At 51.7% G+C, this 26,949-nt stretch overlaps 1 protein-coding gene across 2 annotated transcripts in view; it reads left to right on the plus strand.

The window, feature by feature from the left end:
- Window positions 1–25,434, plus strand: part of ADD2 (adducin 2) — a 109,633-nt gene extending 84,199 nt beyond the window's left edge. The window contains exons 7-16 of one of the 2 annotated variants that reach the window (XM_056124806.1): window positions 143–292; window positions 1,335–1,478; window positions 2,078–2,176; window positions 9,568–9,744; window positions 12,533–12,790; window positions 14,132–14,251; window positions 15,219–15,302; window positions 17,645–17,792; window positions 19,437–19,562; window positions 24,334–25,434. In XM_056124806.1, coding sequence (XP_055980781.1) covers window positions 143–292; window positions 1,335–1,478; window positions 2,078–2,176; window positions 9,568–9,744; window positions 12,533–12,790; window positions 14,132–14,251; window positions 15,219–15,302; window positions 17,645–17,792; window positions 19,437–19,562; window positions 24,334–24,641 — 1,614 coding nt within the window. In that variant the 3' untranslated portion in view covers window positions 24,642–25,434. The remainder of the gene's footprint in view (window positions 1–142; window positions 293–1,334; window positions 1,479–2,077; window positions 2,177–9,567; window positions 9,745–12,532; window positions 12,791–14,131; window positions 14,252–15,218; window positions 15,303–17,644; window positions 17,793–19,436; window positions 19,563–24,333) is intronic. The other variant, XM_056124817.1, reaches the window with a different exon arrangement.
- The last annotated feature ends 1,515 nt before the right edge of the window (window positions 25,435–26,949 follow it).

Genomic DNA, 26,949 nt, shown 5'->3' on the forward strand with positions numbered 1-26,949 from the left:
TTTCCACACTGAACTGTAATCTCTGGTGTCCCCAGGAGGCTGGGGTGGGTCTCTGCTCCTCTGAGTCCCCGCACTGCTGTTTCATGGCCTAGTGGGCGGGGAGGAAGAGCCTCATCCTCCCGAATTCTAAATCTCTCCCCAGATCAAGGTGAACATCTTGGGGGAGGTTGTGGAGAAGGGCAGCAGCTGCTTCCCAGTGGACACCACAGGCTTCTGCCTACACTCGGCCATCTACGCAGCCCGGCCCGACGTGCGCTGCATCATCCACCTGCACACGCCCGCCACGGCCGCGGTGAGTGTCCCCCGTGCCCACCTGTATGGCTTTGTTCTTTTGGGTCATTCTTGGTGGTGCTCAGGGATCAGCCCTAGCAGGGCTCAGGAGACCCTGTGGGATGCTGGGGATCAATACCAGGTATGCTGTGTGCAGGGCAAGCACCCTACCCACTATACTATCTCCCCGGCCCCCACATACTGCCATGCTTCCAACAACTCTCAGAGAATGTCCTGGACCTCAGGACACAGGGAGGGGAGGGAGCGTCCAAGCCCAGGGGTCTCTGTCCTCCCTGTTTTCCAAATAGTGAAATTGTTGGTTAGGGAGAAAATGCAGAGAAAAGGCAGAATCCTGTCAGCTCCTTCACATGCAGCCTTGGCCCTTGCATGAGACTTTCTCAGAGAGGCACGTCGGTCTCAAGCTCCCAGAACTTCCAAACTGATTGATGTTGCATGCTGAGCACGCGTATCTGCAGAGCCCAGCCTTTCTGGTGGGGCTGAACGTGGGCAGGATGGCGTGGGGGTCTCCTTACCCCCTCCACACTCTGTGCTGTCACAGAAAGATGCCCAAAGGAGCTGGGCTGTGGGGATCATGGCCTGGGTTTTGCTCACTGGCTCTCATAGTCCCTGATGCTAATGGGATGGGGCATCCCAGTCAATCTCTTTGCTCGTGAGAGTCGTGGTTTGTCTCGAAGTTGACTACAAGGCTCCAGCTCTTCACTAGCCAGCCCGGACCCCTGTTGTACTCCAGCCTGATGACAACTTCCCCACCCCCTGAATCTTCTCAGAGTCCCAGGGCAGGAGCCCAGTGGGAGGGATGGCGGGCCTGGCTCAAGTGGGGACAGTCTCTGCAGTAATTCTAGAAGAGGGGTCTCACTCTGCCGCGGGAGCAACATGGTGGAGGACAGGGAGCCGTGAGAAAGTGGGCAGGGGTGCATGTCTTTCTCTGCTAGATCTTCTCCCCCATGCCCCTCCCTCCACTAGTGGCTGAGGGGTGCTCAGAGCCAAGGGGTGCAGAGGGCTGGTGGGGAGCTGTGGGTGTGACCACTGTCCTCTCCCTGTAGGTGTCAGCCATGAAGTGGGGTCTCTTGCCCGTCTCCCACAATGCCCTGCTGGTGGGGGACATGGCCTACTATGACTTCAATGGGGAGATGGAGCAGGAAGCAGATCGGATCAACCTGCAGAAGTGCCTTGGACCCACCTGCAAGGTGGGGCTCTGCAGCTCAGGAAGGTGCTGGGAAAGCAGGGGTGGGGTGGGGGGTGGGCAGTGTCATAACTGACATCACAGACGGGACCGTTTCCTCGGACAGCCGCAGAATCACAAAACAGAAACCAAAATCTGTTGCGTGACCCTGAGACGTTGGTGCACCACCAAATATGCTTGCATTTATTTGCAAGGCTAGGCTTGCAAGATATATCCTTATTATTTCCCTCAGCGACACACAGTAAACAGCTTTGTACGTTATCGAACCTAGCAGCGTCATGACAGTTTGGAACTATTAAATTATCCCTCCATGCGTGAGTGGCTGTGCCACTGTGTCCCTGAACACTTGTCTGCAGTCAGACACGGGAAGTTTGTGATGAATTTTTTCTTGCTATAAATGATGCAGTCATGAAAATCCCTTCACTAAAGCTGTGTTGGCTAGAAGAGTTCCTTTAATATGCTTATTGTTCTCTCCTTCCCCATCCCTGAATACAGTATTGGTGAGGGGCTCTGGGATCCCACCCAGAAATGGATGTCTATGAGGAATCTCTCCCTCTTCAGAGGGAAGCTCGCAACTGTAACAGGTTCTTTTCTCCCCCACAGATCCTGGTGCTAAGAAACCACGGCATGGTTGCTCTGGGCGACACTGTGGAGGAGGCGTTTTATAAAGCCTTCCACCTGCAGGCAGCCTGTGAGGTGCAGGTGAGCGAGACCTTCTGGGGTGTGCCCAGGTGCGGGCCTGGACAGCAGGCACCCCCCCTGGTCTGTGAGCAGGGGAGTCCTTGGAGCCGGCTAGCTGAAGACCTGGCCCAACTTCTATACCTTGTCAGCACCTTATTTTACTGAAGTTCTTTATAGAACCTGTCCTGTAGCTTATAAACCTCTGTCATCGCTCTGACAGTCAGCACCCAGCTCCTGGGATTCAGGGCCCAGGGCAGGCTGCTTCCAGGGCTCAGTAATGGGACGGCGGGAGCAATCAGAATGGGGCAGGTGCTTCCTGGGGTGCTCGGCTGTTACCTGCATTCCCCCTCAGTTTTTTCCATCTAGCTAGACAGACCCAAGCAGGATGCAGAAAGGTGTTTCTCTCTCTCTCTCTCTCTCTCTCTCTCTCTCTCTCTCTCTCTCTCTCTCTCTCTCTCTGCTGTTTTTTCCTCTCTCCCTTCTTCCTTTCCATCCTTCACTCCCTCTCTCCTTCCTTTCTTTGGTGGGGGCACATGCACAGACATGCTCAAGTCCTGAAAGATAAGTACAGGCACACTGGTATGGTGACCTGAATGACTGGGAACACCCCCAGCCCCCTGATATCCGGGAGCCCATGCCAAATTGTCTTCCTCAGGGTCACAGGAAGGGTTTGTGGGGGAGTGCTAGTGATCACGTGGCCCCTTTGGGAAGCCTTAGCAGAACATGGATTGGTTGCTTCTCCATAACAACGTGGTGTGGGGTGAGCTGAGTGCTCCTGGCCACTGTGACCAGCCTCTGGGTGGGTCGGGCAGTGCTTCACTAACTGGGCACCATTGCAACTGCTCAGGCTGTGTGCCTCTGGGTGGGCACCCACTGTCCCCAGCCCTCCTTTCCCCGAGGGCCCCTATGGGCACGAGTCCTTTCAGACAAGGAGAGGGGTTGCTGGTGGTGTTAGGGGAAGTGGGGATGTCAGAGACAGGCAGGAAGGCTTGCTGCTATGCAGGAACTGTGGGTGTCCTGCCTGCCCCCTGCTGGCAGGAGTGGGCACAGCAGCCTCTGAGCAAGGCTGTCTTTCTCCTCCAAGCATTTTCCCTTGACTTGAGGGGAATCCCAGCTCAGTCAGGAGCAAGAGAGAGCAGGAAGGGACCGGCCACCTCCGACAGCAGTATCTGCACAGGAGAACGGGGAAAAGGTGGACAGGAGTGAGGTGCCCAGCGATGCCACCGGCCCCGAACTCTGCCCCATGTTGGTAGAACCGGTCAACGCCTCATTGCCCAGTTCCTGCTGTTCTGGCTCCCCCTTCTCCACTCTGGCACTCTGGCAGCCCAAGGGAACGAAAACTGAGCCTCATCTCTGCAAACAGACCAGACCTACAGATGGATGGGAGAGAGAACACCTGTCTCTTGCTCACACCTCTCCCAGGCCCCAGCCCCCTAGAAACAGCCACGGTGTGACAGCCAGGGGCATGGGAGAGGGAGAAGATGGGGGACTGACTGGTCAGATGGCCAGGGGCATGGGGGAGAGGATGAGGGAGCTGATTGGATGGCCAGGGGCATGGTGGAGAGGACAGGGGAGCAGGTTTGATAGCCAGGGGCATTGGAGAGATAGTGAGGGAACTGGCCCGGTGGTCAGGGGTTAGGGTAGAGAATGGGGGGGCTTGTCTGATGGTGAGGGGCATAGGGGAGAGGGTAAGGAGCTAGGCCTGTTGCTGTCGCTCCCATCTGGACTGTTCTGGTGGGACTTTGTTCCAGTGCACAGAGACATACTCCCCACACCGCACACTCCATCCCCCAAGAAAGCTGTGGCGAGCGAGGTACCCAACCATGTAGCAGGAGGTTCTAGAGGAAGAAAAGCCATGAGAGGGTGGGGCGGGGAAGCAGGGGGACAGGGCAGGTGTGGGTGCCTTAGGCAAACAGGATCCTGGTGCTGTTGGGAGTCAGTCCCGACTGGTCTTTGCCGGTTCGATGGCAGCTCCGAAGTCCCATTTCCAGCCAGGGGCCTAGGGTTCCCCCATGGCAAACCTGACCAGTCGTGGCTGTGGTGGCTCTCAGTGGCTTGAGACTGAGCTGGTGCTGCGTGTCTGGGCATGGTGTTCTCTTCACTCACCGTTAGCCGGGGATCCAGGAAACTAGACCAGCCAGGAGCTGGGGGTGGGGAAAGAGACAGACAGAGAGACAGAAGCAGAGAGACAGAGACAGAGAGATTAAGAAACTCATGTGCTTCTCTCCCATCTGCTTCCCATCACCATGGAAACTGAGGGATTGGGGAATAGAATGTGGGCAGTTCTCTCCTTACCCACAAGACCTGGGTCCCCAGAGAATATTTTATTTTAGCCTGTCATGGTAGAGTCTCCAAGTGTGTTTGTTAATAAATGATTTATTAGAAATGATTTCTCTGCATCTATTCTTAAGCTTTACAAGTAGCCCCATAAAATGATCCTCACAAGGCAGATACAATTGTGTCAGTTTTATAGAAGAAAAAGTGAGGCTCAGAGAGGATAAATAGCCATTTGGTGCAACACAGCAAGTAAATGGCTGTGTGGATTGAGACCCAGGCCTGCTGGCCCTCAAGTCTGAGTCCCTAAATATGACATTACTCCACCTCTGTGGGGTGGGAAGGTTTAGCGGGAAAGGTGGGCTGAGAGGCAGGGACCTGCATTCAGGGAGGGGGTACTGCAAGTCAGGGTTTCAAGGTCTCAGGGATGAAGTCCTGCCTTGGTCACATGGGGGTCCAGGAAGCACGGGGTCATTGGTCAGCGAGTGGCAAGACTTCACCTTTGTGAGTGGGGCCTTTTGTGACCAGCCTCAGTGGGATGTGAGGGACTTTAGAATCAGACAACACAGTTGCAGAAAGCTGAACGGGGGATTTCTGCTTAGCATCATCTTTGTCAACCCACTGTGGTCCTTGCAGAAGCCCAAGCACAAAAATTTGTAAATCTACAACTGTGTTTCATGGTGTTTCACTAAGGAAAATTAAAAAAAATGTAAATGATGGAGAATGGGCACTGGTGGAGGGATGGGTACTGGATCATTGTATAACTGAAACCCAAGCACAAAAATTTGTAAGTCTACAACTGTACCTCATGGTGTTTCACTAATAATTAAAAAAAACCTTTATTTAGGGGGTATGGTGCCGCCAGCAGGTCAATCTGTACCTGTGAGGCGAGTGCATCAGCAGCCTCATGGCACCTTCAGACTTCCAGATACCCCAAAATTGCTGCTGTGCCTTTGGCCAGACCCCAAAAACTTGGGGTAAAGTTTACCAAGAAAGTAAACAGCCAAAAGTTAGGTATGTGGGAAACACACCAACAAACCACCTCCGGCTCAGTTATATAATTGGAGGCAAGGCCTCTTTGGTTCCTGATTGAACTGCTTAATGCCATGATCCCAAAGACTCAGAAACAAATCTTGGAACCCAGCGGCTTTAGGTAGAAATGCATCTGGTCCCTGCAGTAGGCTACCGGTGCCGGGCCAACCCAGGTGGGAATAGGTTTTGTGCCTTGGCCTATTCCCCCTGGTGGCCCAGTGGCCGCCATCCTTCAGAGGCCACTGGATAGTCACATTTGGGCCCCCAGTGACGAGACACACAGGGCCTCATGGGATGGGGGTGGAGCCGGGCTTGTCCTCCCCACCCCAACGAGACCCCAAGTCATCACCCACGAACAGCCTTTCTGGCTCCTGATCAAGCTGCTTAACAGCCATGATCCCAGAGACTCAGAAACAAATCTCAAAACCCAGTGGCTTTTGGCAGAAATGCATCCGGACCCCACAGTAGGTTACTGTTGCCTGGCCACCCCAGGGAGGAAAGGGTGTTGTCCCTCTGCCTGCTCCCTCTTGGCGGCTTGGTGGCCATCATCCTCCAGAGGCCATTGGACAGTCAGGCTTGGGCCCACAGTGACGAAACTTGTTGGGCCTCACGGGATGTGGGGGGAGCCGGGCCTGTCCTCTCCACCCCAACGAGACCCCAAGTCATTGCCCACGAACGGCCTCTCTGGCTCCTGATCAAGCTGCGTAATGGCCTTGATCCCAGAGACTCAGAAACAAATCTCGAAACCCAGCGGCTTTTGGCAGAAATGTGTCCGGACCCCGCAGTAGGGTTACTGTTGCCGGGCCACCCCAGGGGGAAAGGGTGCTGTCCCTCCGCCTGTTTCCTTCTGGCGGCTCTGTGACCGTCATCCTCCAGAGGCCACTGGACAGTCAGGCTTGGGCCCGCAGTGACGAAACTTGTTGGGCCTTACGGGACGGGGTGGAGCCGGACCTGTCCTCCCCATCCCAACAAGACCCCAAGTCATCACCCACAAACGGCCTCTGACTCCTCATCAAGCTGCTCAATGGCCATGATCCCAGAGACTCAGGAGCAGATCTCGAAACCCAGTGCCTTTTGGCCGAAATCCCTCCAGATTTAAGTGTTAAAATTTTGGAATTTCAAAATCCCGCAGCCACTACTGCAGCCATGCGACATCATATGTTATTCATAACCAGCAATAGAAAACAAATTGTCTGCTGTTGCCTTTTCAGCAGATCTGAGTGTTGGTAAAATCACAAATAATAATGGTGGGTCTGGTGTCAAAATATTGAATGTAATCAAAGTAGAGAGAATAATGTGGAAATCATCTACCCCACGGGTAGGGGAAGGGTGTGGGATAGGGGTATACTGGGGTTTTTGGTGGTGGAGAATGGGCACTGGTGAAGGTACGGGTGTTTCATTGTATGACCGAGACTTAGACCCAAAAGCTTTGTAACTGCTCTCACGGTGATTCAATAAATAAAATTATAAAAAATGAAAAAAAAAAGTAAGGTGGAGTTCATGCACAATTCAATCAGCTAATCAGTGGCTGAATAAATAGCAGTACTCCTACAAAAAAAAAAACAACCTTTATTTAACACCATGGCTTACAAAGTTGTTATGGATTTTTGATTTTCCAAAACCAATCCTACCATCTGAGTGACCCTTCTGAGTCACCTTCCCTCCACCATTGTCCCCATTTTCCCAACCACCCCTCAAGCCTACTCCCTTATAGGCATACAATAATTTGCTTTTATGTTCCTTGCTACAACCAGACAGCTAAAGGAATTAACAAAAATACCCCAGTAAAAGAAAATTTGTGAAAATTGCTATATCTCACCATGGGGTTGTTAAGTCCTTGTCTGAGGATTTACTCAGCTGTTCCTTGCTAGTTGAATTTTCTGTGTTACTGTTTTTGTTTGTTGAGTCTAGTTGGCTTCTATGGTGCTTTCCCATCTAGTTTGGTGTGCTCCTACTGGGATTTTAGTCCTGTGGAATTTGGAGGTGTCATGTGACTACATGGTCCAGAAACTTTAGGATCTATAGATCTGTAAGTAGGATGAGTCTCTGCAGAGATACCTAGTGAAGTCACTGAGCTGGGCCATTGGCTCGGCAGTAGCAGTGGGGTGCAGCTGCCAAGGCTTCAGGAAGGTAGGGACTCGGCTCACCCCCTTCCCAAGGAGACTCCAGAGATTTGAGCTGGGGTGGGGGGGCACTGGTGTGTCCATGAATTTCAGCTGCTTAGCTTGTATCTCCATGGAGATTTAGTTCGGGAATCTGAAGACAGGACCACTGGGTGAGTCACCAGGGTGGTGGCTGTGGGAGGGCCTTGTGGCCCAGGGTGTCGCCAACCCCTTTCAGGGATTATGGGTCAAGAGACTCATCTTTAGTGAGATGATGGGATAAATGACCTTTGAGTCCTGCCCACCCGTGCCAGAGACACAGCCTCACCACAGGACACAGGCCTCAGAGGGGAGGCATGGGAGGGACATTCTGGCTTTCTTCTCCTCGCAGGGTGATGAGGTCCTGAGACAGTGGCCTGGCTGACCCAAGACATGTCCACAGGGCTGTGTGTCTCAGTAGGGTCAGTCCTTGGCCATCAGGGACTCATAGACCTGAATTTGTCAGTGAGCTGAATTGGATCTGTTCAGAACGAGCAAAACAACCATAAAGGGTCTCAAGAACACTGAACACTGGAACACTCGAAGTCTCCACAATGGGAATGTGTCACAAACAACCCCTACCCCAAATACCCCAGAAGGCTGGAAACGGGCCTCTCCCTATTGTTGATCTGCCCCAAGATGCCCCATCCAGACCCTTCTAGCTGAGGGGCTAAGGGGGGAATATTGACCTACAGTCAGATGAACTTTGAAGTGGAAAATAAGGGGTTTAGTTTGATTCCCAGTTTATTAGAGCCAGTCTAATGTTACCCACATCATTCACACTCATTTTTTCCTATATTTATCTTGTCTACACCTGGCAACCATCCCATCCTCCTATTCCACGCTCCCTAAGTCCCTGGTGGCAGCACCTGCCCAGGGTTGGCTGTGCATTCTTTGCTCATCTGTCCTCTCCTCCTCCTCCTCCACCCCTTCCTGGGAACCCCTGATGCCTTTAGATCTGCTGGTTCACTCCTCTAATCTGCAATGGTTCCATTGGTCAATTTCTTTCAAGGGGATTTTTAAAAGGACCCCTTGGGGCTGGGAGAGAGAAGAGAGTTCCAGTGTTAGAGCTACTGCTTCGCATGTGAGAGGCCTTGTGGTTGGTGCCCAGCACTGTGTGGCACCCTCAGCACTGTCAAGTGGATCCCTGGTGATCCCCCAACTTTGCTGCCCCCAGGAAGCACCCAGCTCACACCAGTGGAAAGTGGTCCTGGCACCCTGGCACCACTGGGGTGGCCCCCCATCTTAAAAAGGATATCTTATAAACCAATGTTATCTCAAAAACGAAAATTTAAAAAGAGAATCTTTCAAACTCACAGAAGAAGTGTGGAGAATAATAGCGTAATAAGGATTTTCTCTACCACCCAGACTGAACACATATTAGAAGATTTTTGCTTCAAGATCTTTTCCTCTGGAAGAAATAAAATATCACAGATAAGAATAAAAGTCACCTTTTCTTGATTTACATTCCCTCCCCAGAAATAATCACATTCAAAGCTGGTCTGTATCCCATGTAACCCTATAGTCCTCTGTATTTATTCATTTTTATTTTTGTGATGCTGGGGGTTGAACCCAGGGCCTCTCAGATTCGAGGTGAGTGCTCTACTTCCACACAGCCCTGAGCTGCTTTGGTGTAAAGATTTAATGTTTGCACTTACTCCTTTATAGCCTCGGAAAGCTGGTGAAGATTTAAGGAAGAAACCATGATCACCTCTCTCTTTACCTAGAAATGGGTGGTTGTCCTACGTGTTTGATGCATCTTTTCCTCTGGCAGGAAAAAGCTAAATATAATTGTTTTCCAGACTTCTCTGTTTCTAATCCTCCCCAATCCCCTGTCCCGGTACACATACAAGTAGGTGTGTGGTTGCACTTGCAAGCATACATGCACACACATGTGCATGCACACACATGTTCATACACACATATGTTTGTGCACAGCTGAGGCCTTTCTGCTCTTTACCACAGGTGTCCGCTTTATCCAGCGCTGGGGGAGTGGAGAACCTCATCCTCCTGGAGCAGGAGAAACACCGCCCGCATGAAGTGGGTTCTGTCCAGTGGGCAGGGAGCACCTTTGGACCCATGCAGAAGAGCCGGCTGGGGGAGCATGAGTTTGAGGCTCTCATGAGGATGCTGGACAACCTGGTGAGTCTCCTGCGGTGACCTTCTAGCCCTTTCCTCCGAGGCCTAGTCCCCCAAACCAGTCAGCATCAGGCGTTGGGTCGCTATGAGAATCACAGCAGCATAGTTATTAAATATTCATTGATTAGAGCTGGAGAGAAAGACCATGGACCAAAAACATGCTTTGCATGCAGGACATCCAGCTTCCATCCCTGACTCTGCTTAGTTGTCTGAGCACTAAATTAGGAGCAGCCTGTGAACACCACTGGCGGTGACCCCAAAACAAAATAAAACAATGATAACCCAGAACCCAACTCATCAGTTGACATCTTGACTTAGAATTTGTCGTTGTTCTAATAGAAGTTGAGTTTTCTTAAATATTGGCCTTTGGTATGATGACATCCACTTGTAAGAGCTGTGAATGTTGTCCCTATGGAGTGCTCTTTGGAGAAGGGGTCAGAAGGTATTGGTTGGGATGAGAAGTGGCAATCCAATAAAAATAACCACAGAGCCACTTTTACAGTGTGTCTTACTTTGTTTATTTCTTTTTAGCTAGTTCTGCCTGTCTTATGATTTTAAGGCAGAAAACACATAATACCGCTAAGTGCCCTAATCCCATTGAGCAGTCGTATAATAAGATCCTGCTGTCCGACTGCACAAATAAGTCATGTTAGGAGCTAGCTGGGGTATGGCTCAGAGAGGCCCTAATGGGTGCAAAAGACTTTAAAGACATTCTTCTTTTTATCTCTGGTACTGTGGTTGATGATGTAACAAATAAGACACAATCCAAGAACAAGAGGAGAGCATGCGAGTAAGGAAATAACTAATGGCAGGAAGAGAGTGAAGCTTCTACGATGGCACAGAAAACAGAAGATGGATTCCATCTTTACAATGTTTCTACATCTGACTCATTTCCCTTTTCACTGTTGCAAACTTGGATCCTCTTAGTTTTTGCAATAATGAATCCTATACTCTAGTTCCTCCAAATAGTCTCTGCCTGATAACCAGGCTGCTTATGAGGATCATTTTACTGATGAGAGGTATATTCCATAGTGTAAATACAACACATCATTAGGGTAAATGCACACAATTATAACAAGTGTAGTACATATTCAAACATTTCTATCTTGAAAGATGAAAAATGTTGCAAATAACCTAACAAATAGGTTATTTGCTCAAGGAGTAAACTTCATGCCTTGCTTGTGAGATGATCCCTGACACTGCATACTGTCTACCCCAAACACTGCTGGGTGTAGCCCTGGACATCTCCAACACCTCTGGTCAAACAGCATGGAATTCCAGGCCTGACCATCAGACCGTGGCTTTGGACCTCTGAGCATGATGAGAAGCTGCTCCCCAGCCCCCAGCACACCCCAAGGAAGAAAATAGGAAACTCCAGAACAACTGGTCCAGGGTAAAAATGTTAACATTTGAGGAAAAATGCATATGTTAAATATATAAAAACATGTGCTCTCTGTCCCAGTAATCTTCATTCTAGGTATTTATGTCTATTGGAAAATCATTTAATTGTCTAAAAAGTATGTGTAAAGATATTAATTTCATAGCTTTTCTATAATATTTTGAAAATAGCAAAGTGTTCACTATTGTTGGTTAAATACATTTTAAAGTGTTCATGCATTGGCAGACTAGAAAGGTTCTTAAGAGTTCATAAGTTTAATAACATGAAATTTCCAAGAAACATTGATGAGTTAGAAAAAAAATTCACAAACATCTTTAGTATGGTCTCATGTATATGCTACTTTATAATATGTATAGATATAAACATGTTATATTCGCACATGTATATATACACTAAAACTTATAAATACCTATAATTATATGCAATTATAGTAATATATTATTTATATATTTTCCAATTTGTGTTTTTATAGATACAAATATACTATGTAACTATATAGTATATTACGATTCGATATGCCAAACACAGTAACAAAAAAGTCTCACAATGGAGACCGTTACTGGGCCCACTCGAGAAAATCAATGAACAACGGGAGGACAGTGACAGTGACAGATTTATAAATATATACCATCTCACGCTTAGGAGAAATGTTTATTTTTGCTTTGATTTGGATGCTCAGGCCTTGCTCCTGACTGCACTCAGGGATCACTCTTGGCATGCTCGGGGGACCACGTAGGATGTGGGGTATTGAACTCAGGTCTGCTGCATGCAAAGCAAACCCCTCACTAACACTCTGGCCCCAGGAGGGATGGTTTTATACCAGGTTCCCTGTTCCAAATGGGAGTAGTGATGCAGCTCCTGAGTCAGGAAGGAAGGGCTGAAGGGAAGAGCCAGCTGGGAAACGTTTAAGAAAATCTCCAGACTCCCCAAATCTTTCTAAATATTTAAGAATTAACCTCTAAAGGCTTAAGAACTCTAAATGTTTAAGACTAGCCCAGCCCCCAGCTCCCTCTGAGGTGACCTCGGGCACCTGGGTTCTCGGAGCATGCTGGTGGCCTCACCTTGCTGGGCCTGATGAAAAGTGGGTAAGCAGTTGTGGGACAAAGGCTCCAGCATAGATCTGGGGTCTTTGGGGAGGAAAAAGAGTTAGGGGGAGGAAGGGAAGAGTTGGGGGGGGGGGTGAGGAGAGAGACAAGGGAGCAGAGGAGTGTCGCTGAGGCTCAAAGCGGATTCTGGGATGGTGGCAGTTCCTGTGCCTGGGATGCTGCAGGTGGAACTCAGGGCCCGGAGCCTGCGCGCTGCCACGGAGGGCAGGGGGCGGAGCGGGGGTGTCAGGTGAGTGGCCGGGTGCCCTGTCGCCGCCCTGAAGCTTCTGCTTTTGTCCTCGTGCAGGGCTACAGGACGGGCTACACGTACCGCTACCCCTTTGTTCAAGAGAAAGCCAAACACAAGAGTGAGGTGGAGATCCCCGCCACGGTCACGGCCTTCGTGTTCGAGGAGGACGGCGCGCCCGTGCCCATGCTGCGGCAGCACGCGCAGAAGCAGCAGAAGGAGAAGACCCGCTGGCTCAACACGCCCAACACCTACCTGCGGGTCAACGTGGCAGACGAGGTGCAGAGGAGCATGGGCAGCCCACGGCCCAAGACCACGGTGAGGCTTGCTCGCGGCCCCCAGGGGCGAGCAGGGAGTGGGCGGGCTGCTCGTGTATGGGGGAGGCAGCTGGGAAAGGGAAACAGAACCAGTCTCCCGACCGCCTGACTCTCCCCTCCCCTCCCCTCCTCTCCCCTCCCTCCCCCTCCCCTCCCCTCTCCTGTCCTCTCCTCTCCTCCTCTCCCTTCCCCTCCCCTCCTCTTCCCCTCCTCTCCCCTCCCCTTTCCTTTCTTCCCCTCCCCTCCTCTTCCCCTGCCCTCCCCTCCCCTCCCCTCCTCTCCTCTCCTCCCCTCCCCTCCTTTTCCCTCCCCTCCCCTCTCTTCCCCTTCCCTCCCTCCCCCCTTTCCCTCCTTTCCCCTCCCCTCCTCTCCCCTCCCTCCCCTCCTCTCTTTTCTGAGGGCACCCCCAACAATGTACTGGGGTGACTCCTGGCTCTGCACTTAGGACTTACTCTTGGTGGTGCTCCAGGGACCATATGGGATGCCAGGGATCAAGCCCAGGTTGGGGGCATGCAAGGCAAGCGCCCTACAGCCTGTGCTATGGCTCTGGCCCCTTCACCTGTTTCGGGAACCACTGCTCTGAGTCTTGGGGGCAGAGGGCCATGGTCACTCTAGCAGCACAGAGCCCAGCAGCTCTTGTTTTCCTTCTGGCTCCCCCATCGGCAGGAGCCTGTGGGAAGTTTGGGGGAGGCAATGGCGCATTCGCACTGCAGGCTAAGGCCAGTTTGGGAGCTGGTGGCTCCTCATTTATGTTTGGTTGCCTTCCTTACACTCCCCAAACACCCATGCACGAACTCTTGCTTGACTGGGGCCACATTCAGCCTGGTTCAGGGCCATTTCCGGTTTCTGTGCTTAGGACTTGCTCCTGGAGATGTTTGGGGTCGAACCCTGGCCTCCAACTGTTCCCGTCCCCCACACACTGACTCTGAGTTGTCATAAAGATAGAAGCAGCAGAGGGGAGAGCAAAGAGAATAGCTCTGCTTCTACAGAAAGAAAACACATCCCTGCAGACCAACAGCACAGACCCCGAACAGAGGCCTCGTGGCCCGTGGCAGCCACGGTGCTGCTCACCAAGGTTCTGAGGCTGTTCTCCAGGCTTCTCTGGACTGACTGCTGGGGTGGGAGGGCGCGGGGCAGGGTGTGTTTCTGCTTTGGCAGTGGAGTCCTTTGTTGCTCATCTCTGCTGTGGGACCCTGGCATCACAGAGGACCCAGAGGTGGGCCTTTGTGCATGCCATGGTGTGGAACTGACCCATAAGCGCCGGCTCCCGGGTCAGAACTGCTCAGGGCACCGGGTGTGGGCCCATCCCTCTGCCTCACCGCCTGTCCTTCTGTATGTTCAGTGGATGAAGGCAGACGAGGTGGAGAAATCCAGCAGCGGCATGCCCATACGGATTGAAAACCCAAACCAATTTGTGCCTCTCTATACTGACCCCCAGGAAGTGCTGGACATGCGGAACAAGGTAAGGGGTCCCTGATTTACTGCATCGTCTCTTCTCCCTCGGCTCTGGCAGGGTGGGGGCTGAGGCAAGTCCTGTTTATAATGAGCTGAGTTTCTGCCGGGGGCCTAATCTGTCCGCCTCCCTCCCAAAGGTCTCCTGTGGGGAGGAACTCTCTGTACCCACCACACTGCAGGCTCTGCTAGTGCTACCCTCAGGCCCGGAGAACTGCTTGGCCCAACTTGAATGTAACCACAGTACCTGCCCACAGATGGAGTTCGGACCATCTATTTTCCTTTGCACTCATTTCAAGATTTCACAAGCATTTATATTTATTCTTCCACCACTGCTTTGCAGACTCTCTCTGATATTTCCAAGCACGCGGATGCGCTGTCAGAACAGCAATTCTGTATATGGTCCAAGACCCTCTGCTGCTCTTGTGGAAATTAACATTGCTGGGTCTCTCCTCCCATTCCTTACCTCAAGAGATTCTGATTCAGTAGGTGTGGAGGTGCCTGGCAGTCTCTGGTTTTTAAAATTTATTTTTGTTACTTGGGGGCCACTCCCAGCTCATTGCTCATGGGAGCTCCTTGTAGTGTTTGGGGGACCACAGGGAGTGAACCCAGGCCTCCCACATGCAGCATATGTGCTCAGCCCATTGAATTGAATTCCAGTCCCGGAATCTGAGCAAGTATTTTGAGCAAATATCTCAGGAGTTTCTGAGGAACGTTAACTTCCAAGGACCCTTCTCAGGGCTCTGTGATGCCCCCTCTCCCTACCCCTCTGCCTTCCCAGAGTTTGGCAGAAGATGGTGTTTTACACAAACTTCAAATTCTCTCTGAAGGAGAGACTGTTGGGGCTGAAGTTCCAAGTTGGCTGTGGATGAGAGAGGGTCCCACGGGACTCGAGGACAGACCCTCGGGAATGGCCCGTCCTTGTGTGAGTCTTCACCTGGACCGCTCCCTCACGCTCCCCTCTGTCCTCCATGCAGATCCGAGAACAGAACCGCCAGGACGTGAAGTCAGCGGGGCCTCAGTCCCAGCTCCTGGCGAGCGTCATCGCCGAGAAGAGCCCGGTACAGCCGCAGCCGCCCCCGCCCAGAGGGTCTTCAGAGCCCGGGGCTGGGCAGCAGGACCCCTGAGTCCTGGTGTCCACCTTTCCCCGGGGGCGCTAGTGTTCTTGCTGTAAAACGGATGCTGTGAGGACCAGGACAGTGTCGCTTCCTGTGGGCACTGGGCAGGGTCACCTCAAGCAGCTACCGGAGTGAGGCCAGCTCCCCTACAGCCCCCCAATGGAGCTCACTCCTCTCTCTTCCCCTTTCCCCTCTTCCCTCCCTCCTCTCCCCACCCTTCTTTTGTTTGAGGGCCACACCTGGTGGTGCTGGGGGGCTCCTCCCAGGCCAGTGCTCAGGAGTTCCTAGCAGTGCTCTGAGGATGGTGCAAGGGTTGGAAGCCTGTGCCCCAGCCCTGTGAGCTGTCTCCCTAGCCTCCCTTCGTAGCCAGTAAGTCACAGGAGTGCTGGGAAGCTCCCCATGGCTCCTGAGCAGGTCTGGCCGCTGTGTATGAGTGCAGCCCCATTAGACTGTAGGGCATGTCTAAAGGCCCCACGCTCCTGCAGGATGGAGAGCCCGCATAGCGTTAGGAAGTATAGAGTCATTGTTCCACATTTGAGATAGAGTAGTCTTCGTCTAGTGCTTGGCCATAGGGGTGAAGATGAATATCCTGGCTTCTGTTGACAATGATTTCCACTCTCATGAGGCAGAAGTGGGCATGGCCTTCACCTTAGTGGTGACGAGGGGTTTAGTTGCTGGGGTATGGCTCCTCTCTGCAGAGCAAATTGAGATGTAGGGGCCTGGCACGATAGCACAGCATAGTAGGGTGTTTACCTTGCACATGGCCAACCTGGGTTCGATTCCCAGCATCCCATATGGTCCCCCGAGCACCACCAGGAGTAATTCCTGAGTGCATGAGCCAGGAGTAACCCCTGTGCAATGCTGGGTGTGACCCAAAAAAGCAAAAAAAAAAAAAAAATAATTGAGATGTAGGTGTGATTCGAGGTCAGGCTGCAGCTCAAGGTGCGTGCCCATTGGCAGGGGGAACACGCAGGGTGATGTCATTATGCCCCCATGTCACCCAACTTCCTCTCAGCTGTGATAAGCAGCATCAGATGTGCCACCGGGCACGGACAGAGAAACATCCTACAATGCTCACGGCAGTGATTGAGCCCCATACTCTGCCCTTCCCTCAGGCTTTGCTCTCCCTGGAGTCCTTCTTTGGGGGATCCTGGCCTTAGAGTCTCTGAAACCCTATGATTCCTGGACGCAATCCCAGTGCTGGGTCAGAGAGAGAGAGAGAGAGAGAGAGAGAGAGAGAGAGAGAGAGAGAGAGAGCCCACACCACATATGATCCCCCAGGCCCCACCAGGAGGAAGCCCTGAGCACTGCTGGGTGTGGCTCAAATGGCCCCTCTCCTCCCCTTCCTCTGTCAGTAGAGTCCCACTGCTGCGCCTCTTCTGGAAGGAGTCCAGGACCCCCTTCAGAGGAGCTGGTGGGTGGGGAAGGTAGTTGGGAGGAGGGAGGTGTGGACCCACTGCCCACTCCCCTGGTTGTCGGCTCTGTCTGGTCACTCTCAACTTCCGGCACTGCATTCTCAAAGGCTAACTGGGATTAGGAACAGGGGCTCTGGGGTTTGAACATTCGTGCCTGCCTCAGACTAGAGGGGCTAAAGCATTCCCGAAGCTTGCTCAAGCCCAGCTGGTGAGCTTCCCAGAGCCACGCGCCCCGCAGAGGCGTGAGGCCCAGCAGCGGGCATGAGGGACTGTCAGTGCGGGCGGGCTGAAGATTCGAGACTCAGGAGCGTGGCCCCTTGTGATCTGGGACTGTGTGCCCTGCAGGGCTAACAGTTTGGACTGAGAATGCTGAACCACCATGTGTTTTGTGTATGACTTACTGCTGTGTGTGCTGTGGCTTGTGCTGCTGTTGGGGATGGGGTGGAGTGGGGTGGGGGGTGGGGCGGTGCTGGCATGAAGCTGGCTGGAGTCACTGCTTTGCTTGCGGACTGGCGCAGGGGTCTGTATTTGCCTGTTGCTGACTTGGAAGCATTGCAGGCGGGATTGCAATAAAGGTGTGTCTTCCTCTGGCTGGGGAGCATCCTTGGATTTCCTTTCCAGAGCAGTGGGTGTCCCCAGCCCTGTATTCATCCAGCCAGTGGGCCAAGAATCCCGGCCCGAGGGTGAGGTAGCCATGGGGAGGAGTGGACGAGCCCTACCTGAGCCCTGAGATGTTTCCAAGGAGCTGCATGCCTGCCGTGCTTCCCTAGCAAGACCTCTGGCAGCCACATGAGCGTGAAAGGCAGCGTAGGCCCGGCCTGGCCTGGGCACGGCGTTCAGAGAGCAACACACACTCTGGTTAACTTTCAGTCTACAGAGAGCCAGCTGGTGGCCAAGGGTGACGCAGATACCAAAGACGATTCCGAGGAGACGGTTCCCAACCCTTTCAGCCAACTCACTGACCAGGAGCTGGAGGAGTACAAGAAAGAGGTGGAGAGAAAGAAACTGGAACTAGAAGGTAAAGGGCCCAGTCCTCCGGGACCTCACAGGGGGTAGGGGACAGCTCATGGGTGGGGACATCCAGCCATCATGACAGAACAACTAATACTGCTGACTCCTGGCCAGAGGCCCCAGAATCCATGTCTTCCCTCCCTGCTCCATGGCCTCATCTTGTGCTCATTTTCACCCATTCATGTATTTTCTTCACTCGTTCATGTACACATTTTGCATGCATGAACCCAGGTCTCATGCATGCATTGTATTTAGCTCACCCTGAGCTGCACTCCCAGCCCTTGCTTTCCTTTATCATCTTCACTTGCTTCTCCCTTTTCTGTTATCACCTCCCTTGGACTGTCCTGCCCTATCACCAAATGGTCTTATTGCCATAGTGCTTTCCATCATAATCGTGCCCCTCCTGGGCATAAAGGAGTTAATCCTTACTGAGTACTTAATCTGGTGCCCGTAACTATGGCTTAGGGCAGTAAGCGCCATGGGCACTGGTGGAGGGATGGGTGTTTGATCGTTGTATAATTGAAACCCAAGCACAAAAATTTGTAAATCTACAACTGTACCTCATGGTGTTTCTCTAATAAATTTTTTTTTAAAAAGTGAGGGGCTGGAGCAATAGCACAGCGGGTAGGGCGTTTGCCTTGCACGCAGCCGACCTAGTTTCGATTCCCAGCATCCCATATGGTCCCCTGAGCACCACCAGAAGTAATTCCTGAGTGCATGTACCAGGAGTAACTCCTGTGCATCGCTGGGTGTGACCCAAAAAGCGGGAAAAAAAAGTGATAGCCGTGATAAGAAAGTCACAACCATGATGATTATATCATGGATCACCTATCATCACCTAGGAAGCTTTTTAGCTTGGCCCTCAGAGCTCTCCACCAGCTAACTCCCTTATCCTCTTTCTCCCTCCTGAGTTTGAGACTCCTCAACTCACTATGTGGCCTCCCAAATAGTCGTGCTCCTGATAGCTTGTACACCCTCATTCCGCCTTTGCCCCTTCTGGCCTAGATTGCCTTTCAATGAACTCAACCCAAAATGTTCTCCCCTTCCGTCTCAAACCCCCTCCGCTGAGGAAGGCCCCCTCCGCCTCCTACTCCCACATGAGCCTTTTGCTTCCAGACCATTTGGGGTCTCATCTGTGGATTCAGCTCAGCGTTCATATCCCAGAGGGTCTTCCTTCTTCCTTTACCCCACCCTGTCCAGAGCAGGCTATCTTCCTGACCACCAAGCCAAGCCCGGAAGCACCTTGCTACTTTGTTGACATTTTCCTGGGCTCATTGCAAAAGCAGATGGAAAATTAGGGCACTTTTATCCCTCAGACTTGGGGCCTGAATGGGGGAAATTTTCTAAACTGCCTAAAAAAAAAAAAAAACGGCTGTTGGTCCTGGGTGGGAAGCCCACTGACATCCCACGATCTTCCCCAGGGTGACAAATCCCCTTCGTAACTGTGGTCTGAGGGAGGAAACAGCACGTGCCCTGACCCCTTTCACATGCCTGCTCCAGAGGGGAGCAGGAAAAGTTAGGGCCAGCAGCTCCCTTAGGCCAGGAGAAAGGAGGACCGAGTAGGAGAAAAGGACACCTCGAATACTCTGTCTTTCTATTCCATCTCTCCTCTGCTTGACTTCTGTCCTGGGGCGGTTTTCTGCCTTTTCAGGAGAGAAAGAAACCGCCCCGGCAGAGCCTGCCTCCCCTGTAAAATCTGCGCCTGCTTCTCCAGCCCAGAGCCCAGTGAAACCAGACACAGAGAGCCCCGTGGTGTCTCCGGCCAAGTCTGTAGAGGGTGAGTGGTGCAGAGCAGGCTGGGGCATGACCGCAGCCGCCACGGTCCGCATGGAGGGGCAAGATGTGCAGGCGGCAGGGCCCCTGTCTCTGAAGGGTGCTGTTCCCCTGCTCGCAAAGATTCTAGGGGCACCCGAAACCTAAGCTTGTTTTATTCACAAGCTGTGACAGGACACCTGAAGTTTAGCCCTGGTCTAACTAAAGCCATGACGGGAAGTTCAAGAGGGCCTCATTCGACTGGCCTGTAGCTCAGCCTCCACGGGCTGGTGGGCTCTTCTAGCTGTAGCAGCCCACTTCTCAGACCTCAGTATGTAGGAGCAGCATGTAGGGGGCTTGTTCAAATGGGAACAGGTCTGGCCGGGGACCTGAGTCTCTAGACCAATTAGCTCCCAGCGAGGAAGGAGGTCGTTCTGTACTTTGACTGCATGGGGGACTCACTTGGGGGAATTTTCACAGTCCTCATACCCACCTGGGCATCCACCCCGCTCCCCACCCCCCACCAGCCCCAGGTCCTGAGATAAACAGGGAGGAGTTGCTGTCTGGAGCTGTAAGATCTCTCCAGGAGCGCCTGAGAGCCCAGGCCAAGCACCACTTCATTAGCTACCAGTGGGGTTCTAGGCCAATTCAGCTGCTAACTAATAAGAACTACTAATTTTAGAAAGCCAAGCCATCTCTTTGCCTGCATTTACTTATCTGCCAAGCCTACTAATATTCCCAATATGCTTTGAAAGAGCAAAAGAAAGAGAGCTGGAGTAATAGTACAGGGGACAGGCCAACCTGGCTAGCACATGGACAACCCAAATTCCATTTCTGGCACCCCCAGATGACCCCCTGAGTCCTGCCAGAAATGATCCCTGAGCATAGAGCCAGGAATAAACCCTGAGCACCTCAGGCCGTGGCCCAAAACTTAAACAAGAAAAAAAAAAAACATAAGATGTCTTTTCAGTTCAGCTTAACACTACACATATGGTGATGATGTTACCATTCAGTCCACACTACCGCAGCCATGAAGTCCTGGACTCCTCCTGGGCACACCCACTCCTCCCCTGGGGCCCCCATTGCCCTCACCAGAGAGCAGGTGCTGGGGCCGGTTGGAATCTTCTCCCTCCTGGGTGGAAGGACCACACTTGTGGATGCTGCTGGCACCCCCTCGCCCCACCCCCAGCGGCCTCCTGAATTGAATTGCCAGAAGAAACCCATCTGCTTGAGGCCAGAACCCAAGCAGATGTCCCTGACTGTTCATTGTGTCTCATCGTGGTGTTGTCTGCCTGTCTCCCTTTCTCTCCCCACGTGTGCCTTCATCAAAGGAGTTTCCTCCGATTCTGAGTACTTGTCTGTGTAGTAAGTATAGAGAGGCGCGTGACTAACTCACTCCAGCACCCGCAGTGGGGGAGGGAGAGTTTGTTCACAAGAAAGACATTTCCTCCCGTGTTTGTGTTTTGCCACTCACACCCCCCACCTTCTGGAGGTTTCCTGGCTATAACATTCATGACCAGTTTCACGTGTGCTGTGCATGGACAAGGCTTCCCTTCTCTGATCCACGCACATAGGACTCACACGTGCACAAACCCACAACGAAACCCCCCCTCCTCGTGCCCCCTCAGAAGCAACAAGCCCCACAGTGAGTGGGCAGTGGGCCGGCTGCTGGGCACTTGCTGTGATGGGGTGCTGTGATCCCTGGGAATGCACCCATTTCCCTGTTACTAATGCATGGACCCTGATGACTCCCCCGTCCTCTCCCAGGGTTGTGGGCCCGAGTGACTGGCCTTGGGGTCATGCCTGTGAGGGATGCATGTGCACCTATTGCAGACGGGAAATCTGGTTTGGAGAGGAGGCTTGTGGCAGGCGTGGGACAAGGGAGATTCCATGTCAGCTCCTGGGATCCTTTTGGAGAGGAGTTTGCGGCTCAGCTGATGGGGCGAAAGGAGGGGTAGAAACAGGTTGAGGACCCCTGGCCTGACCTGTTCTCACCGCATACAGGACTCCTGCTTCTCTCTGGGCACACTGGGCTGGAGTTGTTAGAAAAGCGAGTCTTCCTACGTAGCCAACAGAGCTCCAAGTGTGGCCTCCTTAGAGCAGACCCAAAGGCTGAGGCATGAGTGACCAGTGGGGACAGCACTGCTGCTCAGGGCTTGCTAGAGTCTCCAAGAAGCACTGACAGACCACTGGTGCAACATCTTTGCTTTCATTCAGCTCACACTTTGGTCCAGGCATTGCTTTCTCATCGTTTGTCGTTTTGCTTGAAAAACATTGTGCTGAGTCACCCCAGTGTCATTCCTTGTCTGTCTCCCTGCCTCATTCCCCGCAAGGTTATCTGAAGGAGAGTCAGATCCTCTTTCTTCATGGCTGGTCATCTCTCTCACCATCATCTCCCACTCATGTTGACTCCATCTCTTAATTGCCCCACTGGGGGATGTGGACTAAGCCTGCACACACACACATACATACACACACACACACACACACACACATACACACATGCACAATTAGAAATACAGCCCTGCACTTGATATCAGACTGGCTCTGCCACTTACTTGTGTAGCTATCTCCAAAAATATCATGTTAGAATATAGCATATTATAGAATAATGCCAATCTTTGCCCTTCCCAATACACAGCATTGGTATCAGGATAGAATCGGCTAATGAATATAAAAGGACCTAGTCATGTGCTGCTATAATTCATTCTTATCATTTACTTTGTTCTCAGGGTTATGCAATAGTAGATAATTATTAAATCCTGGTGTCTAATGAGAACATATTTAATGGAAATCAGTCATTCTGGGCATTGACCGGGCTCAGCAGGATGGTTTTCCACTTCACTGATGTCAGCTGGGAGAACAACTAACCTGACTCATGTGTCAGGTGTCTTGACAGGGGCAGCTTGAAGGCTGGGATCTTGGGCTGACTAGGTTTCTTCTCTGTCTCTCACTCGCTTTCCTTCCCTCTATCCTCTGTGTGGTTGTAGGGCCTCTTCATATGTATTTTCATCAGGGATCCCCTAAACTATAAAGGGCAGAAACCACTAGGCCTTCTTAATTCTTAAGTCTTAGGTCTGGGCCAGTTCAGTGGCATTTATACTGCTTCCCCTTGGTATCCTCTGAGATACAGGGCTGGCCCAGATTCAGTATGGGAAAGAATCACACATCTTAATGTATTAGCTACTACATGGATTCTCAGTGGAACTTTTGTGTCTCAACCATGGTGACTGGATGGGAGTCACAGAGAGTCTTCTGGTCTTCCTTACCAGAAGTCACACTTTGTTGGCTGTGAGTAATGCTGTCTTAGTTTCTGGAGGAAATAAATATGGGGTAGACATTCTCAGTCCATGATTCCCAACATGCGACCCAGGCAGCAGCCTATCTTAGTGTTGCCAAGAAGACACACACACACACACACACACACACACACAATTTCTGTCTCAAAATTTGTCATTGGAATAAGACTGGGAAGGCTTGCTCACCAGTCTTTCAGACACTGATTCCTTCTGACATTGGTGTTGGAGAATTTATACCCAGACAGACACAACACAGCATCCGTCTCTACATCAGCAGTTCACTGACTGGCCATAATGCAGTTCTGTTGGCCAGTTCTCTGTTCCCCTGCTCTGTTCTTTCAGTGCTCTGTTCTTTTTGTGCTGCTGCTTGAACGCAGTCACAGATCTTTCATTGTAAAAACTCAAAAGGCCTTTAGGGAGCCTATCTTTGCCTTGTCCATGTGGTGTCACAGGCCTCGTGGAAGTGGCTTCAGTGTTAGGCAGTCACTAAGGCCCCATGCATTTGGGGTCTAGGTTAATAATAAGTCCTTTGGGCTTGATTACAGCAGCGAGTCAGAGAAGCCTGTTTCTGGGCCTTGCACTGGCATCCTCCCTCCCTATGCTGTAGGGGAGATCCAGCACCTGTGTGTTCATCTCTGAGCTCTTCGTTGGCTAGGCTCACTGGCAGGGTGAAAGGTCAGCCGTACTCTCTGACACAATCCTTTCCTTGGTTACCAAGTACCGTCTCTTCCGAATGGCCCTCTTCCTGATAAGATTCCACTTATCCTCACCCCCCGCCCCCTTTTTATGGATTTTGCTGCATTTCAGCCCTCCACATCTAGTCCCTTACTCCCTATACCCCAGACAGGGCAGAAAGTGAGAGTGGAAGTAGGGGGGATGAGAGTGGGAAGCAGGAGAAAGGGCAACTGTATGTGGGGTCCAAGTAGTCCTGACCTTGAACATAGGGGGCATCTCATTAGGTTCTCTCCCCCTGTTCCCTACTTCTCTCACAGCCCCCTGTGAACATACTGTCCAGGTTTTCAGAAGTCCCTCACTTGTATAGAAAATTAAGCGGGTATGAAAACATGTCATTCCTCTGTTCTTCTCATTAGTGAAGCTGAACCAGACTGCAGGCCCCTTTGACTTGTCCGAGGTCCCACTCTCCCCCTCCTGTCAGCTTCTCACCTTGCTGGTGTCTGTTCCCCTCTTTTGTGCTGGAAATGTTTGGGCAGGGACCCTTACTAAACCTCTGCCTGACTTGGACGTCATTACCTATTTCCATCTGTTAACAAACAATGTTACTGACCTGCCAAGGGCTTGTTCCCCACGACAGTCATCTAGAGGAGGGTTCGAGTTTGGATGAGCACCAGCCCTGTGCTTTAGAATGCCAGTCCTGCCTTCCCAGTACTTTTGGATGTAGGTTAAGGAATTGCCTAGAAATGGTTCTGTCAACCCCAGGTAGAAGCTCCCGCCAGAATGAAATCTGATGGGCCACGCCTTTTGATCTTTTTTTTCTAGAAGGTGCTAAGAAGACAGAAACAAGCCAAGCCACCACAGAGCCCCCAACAACGCAGCCCAAAGGGGTGGTGGTGAATGGGAGAGAGGAGGAGCAGACGGCCGAGGAAGTTCTCAGCAAAGGCTTGAGCCAGATGACCACCAATGCCGACACGGATGTTGATGCTTCCAAGGACAAAACCGAGTCGGTCACCAGCGGCCCCCTGTCTCCAGAGGGCTCACCTTCCAAGTCTCCCTCGAAGAAGAAAAAGAAATTCCGAACCCCATCCTTCCTGAAAAAGAGCAAAAAGAAGGAGAAAGTGGAGTCCTGATTCGTAGCACTGTGGGGCTCCCGTTTATAAGCATCCTCCTCCCCCTCCCCCATCCCTCCCTTCTCTCATCTGTTCCTGGAAGCACGGGGCCAAGGAGGGGGTAGAACAGGACCCTGGACCACAACCTTGGGGGGGAAACGTTAGGGATCACTCATCCAACCCCTCATTTTACAATCATCCCAGAGAAATCAGGTGACTTCCCAAGGTTACACTGCTGGTTGGTGGTAGAGCTTGTGCTGGAATCTGGGTCTCCCAGCTCCCAGTCCAGCACTTTCCACTACACAACACTGCCGAGTGGGGATGCTGCCTGCTGTTTCTGAGCCTGGCAGGCAGGCCAGAGGAAGGGAGCCAGCTCTCAGAGGTCAGAGAGGCCAGACGGATGGTGGCTTCCCTCTGAGCACTGGCCTTTTCCCCACGGGAATCCAATCTCCTGCCGATGGAGCCATTACAACATTTCCAGGTCTCTTCTCTTTTCCAGAGTCCCAACCCTGCTGCTCATAGGAACCAGAAAAATTGACCCTTTCCCTGCCAATCGAAGTTAATCTTTATGCCTGAGGGCTGATGGCTTAGCTTGTGCTTCCTCAACCACTAACCCTGAGCTTTCTTCATGGAACCTCGCGAATGAACGATGAAGGAGTTGGCAGACAGAGGGCAAGCCCAGCCAGTCATAGGGTTGGGGATTGTTTCCCCAGTAGAAGGAGCCAGAAACTCACCCCAGTGGAAGTGTGCATCTCAGTTTCCTTCAAAGAACAGCTTAGAAAGAAAGTGAGCTTAGAAAGAAGGGGCCGCGTGCTCGGGGTGGAAATTTGGGGGAAGTTTTGATACTTCCCTGATCAAAGCAGCACAGGAAGTACATTCTAGGCCTTTGAGCTTTGTGTGACACATGGAGCAATGCGACTCCTCCCGTCCCACCCGCCCGGCTGTCAGGGGTCCTCTGCTCATCCCTCAAACCTAGCAGCCACGGCTTAGAACCTGACAGCTTCACCCTAGCACCTTCACCCCCAGGTTCTAACTCAATCGTTTGGGATCCCTCAGAGAACAGTGAAAAGAATCTGTTAGGATGAATCCCCATGGACCAGCTAGCAGAGAAATATTCAGGGTTCCCTGGCCCTGTCACTGTTTATCCCGGAGTGTGGTCATAGCCACAGTTATTGTTTTAGATGCCAACACCAGCCTTTCCTATTATTCCATGGGACATTGATTAATGAGCACTGTTGGCACCCCCAAAATAGACAATCCATCCTCCTTAAAGCACAGTGTCTTCAAAGAATATTTCCCCCTTTTGTCTTGATTAGTGTAAAACTATTTTTGCAAGTTCTTAATCAGAGTTTTCCATGTTAGAGCACTTACTGTATATAGCTAGACACTGTGCAGACTTCTCTACATTATTGTAATCTCCCCCCCCCCCTCCCCAATGAGAATCCTGTGATGTGATTAAGATGAGTCTCACCTTATGGGCAAGGAAACAGAGACTTCTAAGAGGAGCTTGGTTTCAGGTGACCTGGCTGGAAAGATCCAGAGCTCGAATCCAGGTCCCTCAAGTCTAGAACTTTTGCTCTTAAAGGCTCTGTCGAGTCCAGGACCCATTTCTGTGACTGGTGTCCACTGCTTTGTGGAGGGGAAAGTGGGAACCCCTCACCCTTTACCATCCCTCATGGTGCATGCTAAGTCCCCATCCACCAACACTGTGGTGAGGCCAGGGTAATCTCTGACAAAGGAGAGGCAAGAGTTTTGGGGGTGAGATGGTAAATGGCATCAAAATTGGCCTATGTTTTGAGAAAGGAGAAATTGACATGAGCATGAGGAAGAGCTGAACCTATCCCCCCTGTCATGCAGAGTCCTAGCCACATCCCCAGGTAGGTCCCCTCTCTCTGTTCTTCTCTCTGATTGGGTCACGTCTAGTTATGGACAGCCCAAGTGGTCAGGGCCAGTAATGCCTCAGAGGAATCTGTGACAGGATAAATGCCTTTGCTGCCTTCTTTATAAAAAACTAGCTTCCCACTCATCCACCATCCCATCATAATAATTGTTCAGCATCCATTAAGCACCAGGCATGTCCTGACACTGGAAGGAAGTGAACTCTCAGACTGAGATAACCAGCGGAAGCAGTGGGCACCAAGGGTGGCATAGACGTTGCTGCCGATGCAGCTTTCTCTGCGTGAGAGGCTGCTGCTCAGATGGCGTTCCACAAACTTCCTTTAATTCCCTTCACCACAGTAAGCCTAGGTGATGAGGCTCCATTTAGGAGAAAGTGCCCGGCCCTTATTGGAGTGTTGTCCATGGGGTTCATGCCATGGGTGTGCTGTGT

This window comes from Sorex fumeus, unplaced genomic scaffold (genome assembly GCF_029834395.1).
Source record: "Sorex fumeus unplaced genomic scaffold, SorFum_2.1 ptg000006l, whole genome shotgun sequence".
Classification (NCBI taxonomy): Eukaryota; Metazoa; Chordata; class Mammalia; order Eulipotyphla; family Soricidae; genus Sorex; species Sorex fumeus.